Source organism: Thalia democratica, chromosome 5, assembly GCF_965202585.1.
Source record: "Thalia democratica chromosome 5, ktThaDemo2.hap1.1, whole genome shotgun sequence".
Classification (NCBI taxonomy): domain Eukaryota; kingdom Metazoa; phylum Chordata; class Thaliacea; order Salpida; family Salpidae; genus Thalia; species Thalia democratica.
Genome location: NC_139169.1, coordinates 64,331,258 through 64,339,699, shown reverse-complemented (window position 1 = coordinate 64,339,699; position 8,442 = coordinate 64,331,258). Strand labels below are relative to the sequence as shown.

The 8,442-nt window shown below is 25.4% G+C and overlaps 1 protein-coding gene across 1 annotated transcript; it reads right to left on the bottom strand.

Annotated features, from left to right (window-relative positions):
• Positions 1 to 1,561: 1,561 nt before the first annotated feature.
• On the bottom strand, positions 1,562 to 2,869 carry LOC145836746 (ectoderm-neural cortex protein 1-like). The gene has a single exon (XM_082944522.1). The coding sequence runs from the start codon at positions 2,867 to 2,869 to the stop codon at positions 1,562 to 1,564; it is 1,308 nt and encodes a 435-aa protein (XP_082800648.1).
• Positions 2,870 to 8,442: the final 5,573 nt, after the last annotated feature.

Sequence of the window (8,442 nt, the reverse complement as noted above, 5' to 3'; positions counted from 1 at the left end):
ATCTTAGGCGGTTTTAATAACAGTTTCTGGAGAAAAAATTGTTGGAGGGGCCATGGCTTTTTTATTTTCCTTAAAGGAAGCCTTTTAAAAACAAGTTTGAAAACCCCTTGTTTAAAGTTTCATAGAGTTCTAAATGCTTTTTTATCTAATTTAAATATTGTATCTAAACATTTAAAAAGAGTTACCTAAACACAAAAGAGAGTTAGTACTTAGTTATTTTAAATTTTTAGAACTTTTTTACATAAAAGTTTTATATCATAAGCATTGGCTTTATTTTATATATGTTTTTTTTTGTTAAATTAAGTAAAGGTTTTAGTCTTTATATTTTTATTCAAATTGAAACACTAACTTAAGTTACTCTTTTTAAATGTGCTGAAAAATTTTTCTTTAAGATATGTGTTTTAATAAAATAGTTATAACAGCTTTGCATTTTTATTATAGATTTTCGGTTGTGACAGACTGACTGGTGAGTCCTAATAAGGACGAAACCGGTCTCAATCTACTTAAAGCCTGATGAACTAATTCATATGAACAAACATCAAATTAAAGCGTCTCTCACAATACAAAAGTCCAGCCTAAGGTTCTGTAAACTTTCGACGACTCTTTCGTTGATCATTTATATTATACATAATATTTCTTTAAAAAGTGAACGGGTAAAAATTTTTAATGAGATATGATCGCAGGTTGGAACTGAATGTGCTTCTAAATTTTACATGTAAAGTTTTTTTTGTAAAACCACTAATTAGTATGATACGATGTTTTAGTGGTTATACCGAATAAGCTAATCCATTTCTGTTCTTTTTAACAATACTTTCACTTATACTTCTACTAACGGTAACTGAAGTTCTTTTAAGTTCTTAAAAATATAATATTCATTTCGTTTTATATTTCATTTTCACCCACATTGTTCAAAATAGATCGCAATAATAGATTTACCACTTTTTAAATATAAACTGTTTTAAATTAACTTTTTTCTTCTTCAATGTTAGGACTTTATGTAAGGCAACTCTCAAAATATAAAAGAAAAAAGTATGTTGCTATTTTGCAAGACATAAGAGGGTTAATATTTCTAGGGTCGAAAAAAAAACTTTTATCAAACATAATGTTGTTTATTAAAAGCGTATTGAAATTTTAGATTTGAATAACAAAACAAATAATTACCTTGTACTTTAAATAAAAAATTTAAATTTAGACAGACTTACTTAGAAAACAGCAACTACTAATAACTTTTTAACAATTTATAACAAAAGAAATTAAATACATAACTAATCTTTTTACATAGACACACATTTTTTATTAATCAAATAACTAAATATAGTATTGTTTTTAAATTTAGACGACGTAAACTTTTACAACACAAGTTAAATTCTATTATGTAAGGATTTGACATAAAATTATTCATAATTTAAAAATTTTTAGGATTATTATTTAAGAGTAATAGGTCACTGTAAATGATGTATTTGTTGTATCTAAAAAATATCATAGAAAAAGTAGAATTCATAGATTAAGATAGAAAAAAAGTATGCGTTCTTTTATAACATCATCATCATCAATTTACTTTTTAAAACCATGGTATTTTAGCACAGGCAGAAATTCTTTTGTTACCTTTTAAAGTCTTTCTTGACCATTCATCTTTATCAACATCATAACAAACGACTGTTTTGGTATATTCTCGAAATATGAAAAACTTATTTCCGATCGCAATGATGTAACTAATATCAACAAAAAGAGTACCAGGTCCTTTGACAGCAACAAACTTTTCACAAGTGTTGTCAAAAACTTCGCAAGTGTTATTCCGACGTCCAACGATAAAAAGTTTGTTTTTTACGACAACCGAACAGTGTAGTGACTTTTCTTCGTTCATACTTGGCATAGATGACCATTCATCAGCAGCTTCATCATACGATTCAACACTGCTTAATCCGTGTGAATTGGTATCTATCCCTCCTGAAATTACTATCTTCCCATTGAAAACTGCACATGACGCATATTTTCTTGCTACGCTCATTCTAGCGCGTTCGTTCCAACTGTAGTCTTTCGTGTTGAAGTGCAAACACGAACTTGTAGCTATTTGGTTACTGTGACAACCGCCAAGTATAAAAAGTTTATCCATAAAAGCACAAGTGGAATACCCGTTCAGTGTATCACACATATCAGCTACTTTATCCCAAGTGTTAGTTTCAAGAGAGTATCTTTCGACAACCATTAAAGTGTTTAGTTCATCTTTAATAGTTACAATAGTATAAACTTCATCTTTTACACAAAATGCTTTGAGAATATATCGGTTCCTATTCACCGAAGAGAATGTTTTTGTGATCTTAAAAGTGCTGCAGTCTATTTGGTTGACATTTCCATGTGTCTCTAATAGCGTGTCATAACTTCCACAATTAAAAAAACTAAAGTTACTATGACTACAATATCTACTTTTCAACAATAAACTAGACTTGGCACCAGATATTTTTTCTTTTTTTCCTAAAAAGTCTTTCAATATTGTAACGCAATCTTTAAGTTCAGCAGTTAAAGATAACTCTTTGGAAATAAATCTTAACTCATGGTCTGACAGCAACTTAACACGAACTTTTAACAACAGATCTTTAGCATATTTTTTACGTTCATTAATGTTGTGACTTAACCATGATTTTGTTGAACTGAATACTTCAAGCTCTGAAGTAATGTGCAACTCAGAGCTTCCAAGTATTTTTGCAACAAACCCGTAGTCTAACTCTAAAAAGTTTTGAGTATTAGCTAGTGTGGTAAAGCAGCTCTCAATGTAGCAAAAATTCTGCTTAGCTAGAACTTGTAAACCGTTAACTTTAGTCACCATGTAAGTTGTCAACACATTTTTCATATTCACATTATGTTCAATCATTTTCTTTATTTTCTTTTCTAAACTTTTGGTTGGAAAATGTTCTGCTCTCCTAATAGCTGAAATTAATTCAGTGGTTTCTAATGCACTACCTGTGAAGTGTTGAGTTTTAATTGTTTTAAACTAAATACTTACAATACGTTTTTGTTTAGCAAAGATAAAAACAATTATTTCAATTAATATATTCTAAATACTTTTGAAAGTATATTTTATATAAGTACATAAAGTAATTAAATTTAATTGTCTCAGTGCATTAATATGAAAATGTTTAAATTAACCCTTAATTTCATCCCTTTTATAAAAAAAAATAAACTTTTTCAAGTAGATATGCTAATAATTAACTTTTAGTTTTAAAATAATATATTTCCAAGTTAAGTTGTCATTTAACAAGCAAACAAAAAATTTGTATATCGTTTTGCGTCTCTTTAGATTAATTTAAGTCGCAACATCACGCTTTAGATAATTTTGAAATATTAAGTCAACAACTTACTTAAAACTCTTTTAAACTTGGAAGTTAAAAGTAGTAAATAATATGCATTTTTAAAAAACCTGTCTTTTACTTATAAATATTTAAATCACACTAAAGAAAAACTTTAAGAAAATGAATCAGTATAATGAAAACAACCTAGATACCTGGGATATTCTTGTTAAATTAATACATTTTTATCTATAGAATTTTATTTCTTTCAGCTGTCATCTTAAAGTTTGTTTCAAATATTTAGGTTTTTCAATATAAGTTTCTTTTATTTAATTAGGTAAAGATTATTCATGTTTAGGGATAAACAAAAATAAATGTTTTAAGTATTTTCATGTCTGTGATTTCAATTGTTTGTCAAATATAAACGAATAAAAAACTAATAACACCTCTAGAAAACTAGAAGCTAAAATTAAAACATCAACTGTTTCGATTTTACTTTAAATATATTTTAAGTAAAAAGTTTAATATAACACTGTGTATTAAAAACTTGCTTTTTTAAAACATTAATTGTCAAAAATATTTATAATACTACCTGATTTTGAAGAGTTTTTGTCATTGTCAAGTGTAATAGTTTGTTTCTTGCAATACTTCAAAAAGCTGTCTCTGCTAGTAAGTGGTTTTTGATACAAATTTCCAGTTTTTATTTTCTTTGCACCAGTGTCAACATTTTTATTTTCTTCTGACACATTTTGTTTGTGTTTCAATACTTTTTTATCCATTTTATTTTTATACAAGCTAAAGTAGTTGTTAAAAAATATTAAGTAAGTAACTAGTTACATATGTACTTTTTTTTAAATGAATGATAAGAGTTAGTTTCAATAGTCTAGAAACTTTAAATGAAGGCTTTTTTAAGAAGAGTGATATAACCCCTTTTATTAAGTAAAGAGCAACAACTAGTATGAAAACGAAAGGTGGATAAGCAATTTTAAAATTTAGGGCAACTGTTTTACGGCATAAACAAACCAACACTATTGTGGTTTCAATAATGAAACATAATTTTTTTCAAATAGTCTTTATAGATATTTTTCTTTACTAAAACAGATTGCTCAATTTACTGAAATAAAAAGAGCTTGTTTAATTAAAGATGTACAGTATTTTATTTAACTTAATGAATTCACAATTTTTTGTCACCGAAACCCGGTTGTGAATAAAATATATAATTTTCACATCTCTATTTAAATATTCTTTGACATATATGACGGGATATTTTAAATTTGCTGGCGTTTCGAATAAAGATTTTTAAAATGGGGGTAATGCAAAACCTTTGGGGCGACAACTAGTGAGGCGGCAATAATCATCAAACACCAGGTGTTCTGAAGTTTGTAATGAAAAGGGGCAACTATTTACTAAACATCTCAAAATGAATTTTAAAAGCCATGTTTTAAACTTGAAACACTCCAGTTTTATGCATTTTAAGTTAAAGGTTGTTTTTATAGTATTAACTAGCTCAACTTTTCCTAACTATTTTTTAAAGTGTAAAATGATTTTACTTTGTTAAGAAAAAAAGTCAACTTGACTATGTATAAAAAATATCATTATATGTAGAATTTCTAAGTTCACATTCAGTTGAAGTGCTAAATTCATATGAATATTAATCTATTTTAAATTATTGTTAAATTTTACTATAATTTAATCAACATGTTTGACTTTCTAAAATTACTTTGTTTACTCAAAACTAAAATTTTGATACTTCATACTCTCTAAGGAAATACTAAAATTTTAAATAGCATATTTTTGTTATTTATATTTGTTTCAATTATACTAAGCTAGATTTATTTAAATAATGTTTCAATCTTTTTACGCTTTTTACTTATTTAGTTCTTATTTTATTTCTTAGGTTCTACAATAAGTTATATCTCGTTATACACTTAATTAATAGTTTACTTTAATTAAACTTCAAGTAAAACTACATCTACAATTTCTGGACTTTGGTATCCTAAATGACCTCAATTAATATGAAGCCTTTACTATTCACTTTTATTCAAATTAAACACTTAAAATAATTTTGAGAATAAATATTTTTTACTTTAATTTCTTAAAACAAAATATATTAAACAAACTACAAATACTAAACTCCTAATTCTATAAATAACAAATACCCTGTTCATAATAGTTTGAAGACCTTATTGTTGTGTAAGAAGAAAGAAATGAGTTTGATATGATTATGTTATCATGCAGAACAAAATGGCTTTTTATGAAAAATGCATATTAAGGAAAAAATCTAATAAGGTCATTAAAAGCGAAATGAAAATTCTTATTTAGGCAATTTAACTCTGCTTATTAATAAAACTCGTCATACATAGTTCATTTCACATATATGGTTCTCTAACTTAATCAATAAATGCATACAAACTTAGTAAGTATTTTCAATACTTAAAGAACAAATTAAAGCTTTGATACAAATAAAAAAAGGAATAACTTGTAATGTAACCTGATATAAGACTTAATTAGTAAATAATGTAAGCTGCGTTACAGTATCAAAAAACATAAGACGTCTTTTTAGAGTCTTAAGTAGTTTGAGCTTTAAAACTGCTAACCTTTATAATTATTAGTGTTTAACATCTAGATTTAAAATATAGCTTTATCTTTGACCAAACAAATCTACTAACACAGATTAAATTTTTAAAACTTATAAATAAATGTTTTGCTGTTTTTTACCTTAAATTATTTAATTATTTTAACTAAATTTAAAGAGCATGTGTATAGCTATAATAAATTTTTTTAATGATAAAGACAGCTGCTAGAAACTTGAGTATTAATAAACTAACAAATTTGCTGCAGCTGTTTGCCTTTAAATTTATAAATATTGTACTATTTGAAGTAACTTTAATTTCAAGTAAATCATAAAAATATATTTTTAAGATGCACAGTTTTTAGTTGTCTAATGACAAGTTAATAAACATGAAAATTTAAAAGTACTAGCAAACATAAACTATTGGCGGTATCTTTAAACTCTATTAAACTTAGAACTATGCAACCTATATTAAACTTCTTATTATGCATAAATCATAAGTAATAATCACTACAAGCCATAAATCCATAAAAACAAAGTAACAATGTTAAAAATTATATAATCTTAAGATTTTAACCCAATTATGCTTAATAAGATTATTTAAATATCTTTCTTTTAAGGTTTTTAGTTTTTCAAACTTTTTAAGGCTTTAATGTTATACTCTAAAACCTAATTAGTAGATTTAAGCTGATCAAATTTAAATGTTTAGCTATTTAAGGACTTAGTTGAAAAACTTTAAATATAACTTTAGAATAACTACTTTTATGTTTTTAGCTTGTTTTATCATTAAGTGTCAATTATAACAAACCGTTTATTGTTTTAAAGAAAACTCTGTAATAGCAAAATAACATAGCAAACTAATATATGTTAACATCAGTCGAAATTTAGAGATTTTGACCAATATCAATAAGTTTTATGTTTGTGTTTACACCAAAAGGCCTTATAATTGTGCGCGTTAATTATTGATGAACACAGTTTTTATAATATCTTGATTTTTGTAAAAATCTGATACATAACATTTTTAAGCATAGAAGGTTTCGTTGTTATATGATTTTATCTTCTAAATTTTAAAATGACACAGCTTTTTTATATGTTTTTGTTTAATTAACTAAAGGTTTGTAACTTTATTAAAATTTTCACAATACATAATATCAAGAGTTTTAGTATAGTATATAACAAATGTTCACTCAATTAAATTCCTAATCATGTTTAAATTAGAACTTTCACTAACAGTAGTAGTATAAAACATTGGTGTAAATACAAATAAAAACTTCAAATTAGTATCAAATTGCAGTAACAAAGTGATAAGTAGGTTGCAACAACTTACTAACATCAGTTATTCTGAAGTTTGTCATGAAAAGGGGCAATTGTTTATCAAACTTTATAAAATGAGTTTTGAAAACTATGTTTTAAATTAAACTTGAAACATTTTCTTACCAGTTTTATGATTTTTATATCAATGGTTTTTTTAATCTTAACTAGCTTAATTTTTTCCTTGTTTTAAATAGTAAAATGATCTAACTTTGATAAGATAAAAAATTAAATAAATCATGTATAAAAAGTCTCATTAATACTCTTAATATGTAAAATTTCTTAATTCACATTCAGTTGAAGTTCTAGATTCATATAAATATTATTCTATCCTTATTTATAGTTTAATTTTTCTTGTGATCTACATGTTTTAGTTTTTAAAACTATTTGTTTAATTCAAATATGTGATCGGCAAACTGCGGCCCTCAAAGCTAAAATCTGCGTCCTGCGAAGTACTTTTAAGATAAAATATAAACAGTAATTAAAAAAAAAAATTGTTGTAAAAGCTTACAACTAGGCAAATATTTCAACAACTTCTCATTGTTATTGGTGTTATATTTAATTTTTTATTATATTTTTAGTCTAAGGAAGTGTTTTTTTTTGTTGATTACTACATATATTTAAAATAACTGCGGCCCGCAGAAGACCTTTTTTGTATAGTGCGGCCTACAAGCAATTTTTTCTAGGAAAATTTGGCCCGCGACTTATAAAATGCTGCCGACCTCTGATCTAAACTGAAATTTTGTATACTTCCTAGTTTCTAAGAGAATGATAAAATTTCAAATAGCTTATTTTTATAATTATATTTGTTTGATTTATACTAAGCTAGGTTTTACTTAAATGATGTTCCAATCTTTTTTATCTTTTTATTTATTTAGTTCTTGTGTTTTTGCGTAAGTTCTATAATGAGTATAATCCTGCCATACATTTTTTCAATAGTTAACTTAAACTAAACTTCAAATAAACTACATCTACAATTGCTGGAGTTTGATATCTTAAATGACCTCAATTGTTATAAAGCCTTTAATATTCACTTTTATTAAAAATAAAATATTTTTATTAGTTTTGAGAATATAAAAAAATAAACTACAGTTACTGAGAATAAAAAGTATTAAACACACTACAATTACTGAACTAATACTTCTGAAAATAACAAAAACCTTGTTCATATTAGTTTAAAGAACTGTTTGTTCTGTAAAAAAAATATTTTATATTGTTTTGTTATCATGCAGAACAAAATGGCTTTTTATGAAAAATGCTTATTAAGCAGAAAAA

Excerpts from the sequence above, each read along its gene's own strand:
- LOC145836746 (XM_082944522.1), bottom strand. The coding sequence starts at position 2,869 with ATGATTGAACATAATGTGAATATGAAAAATGTGTTGACAACTTACATG.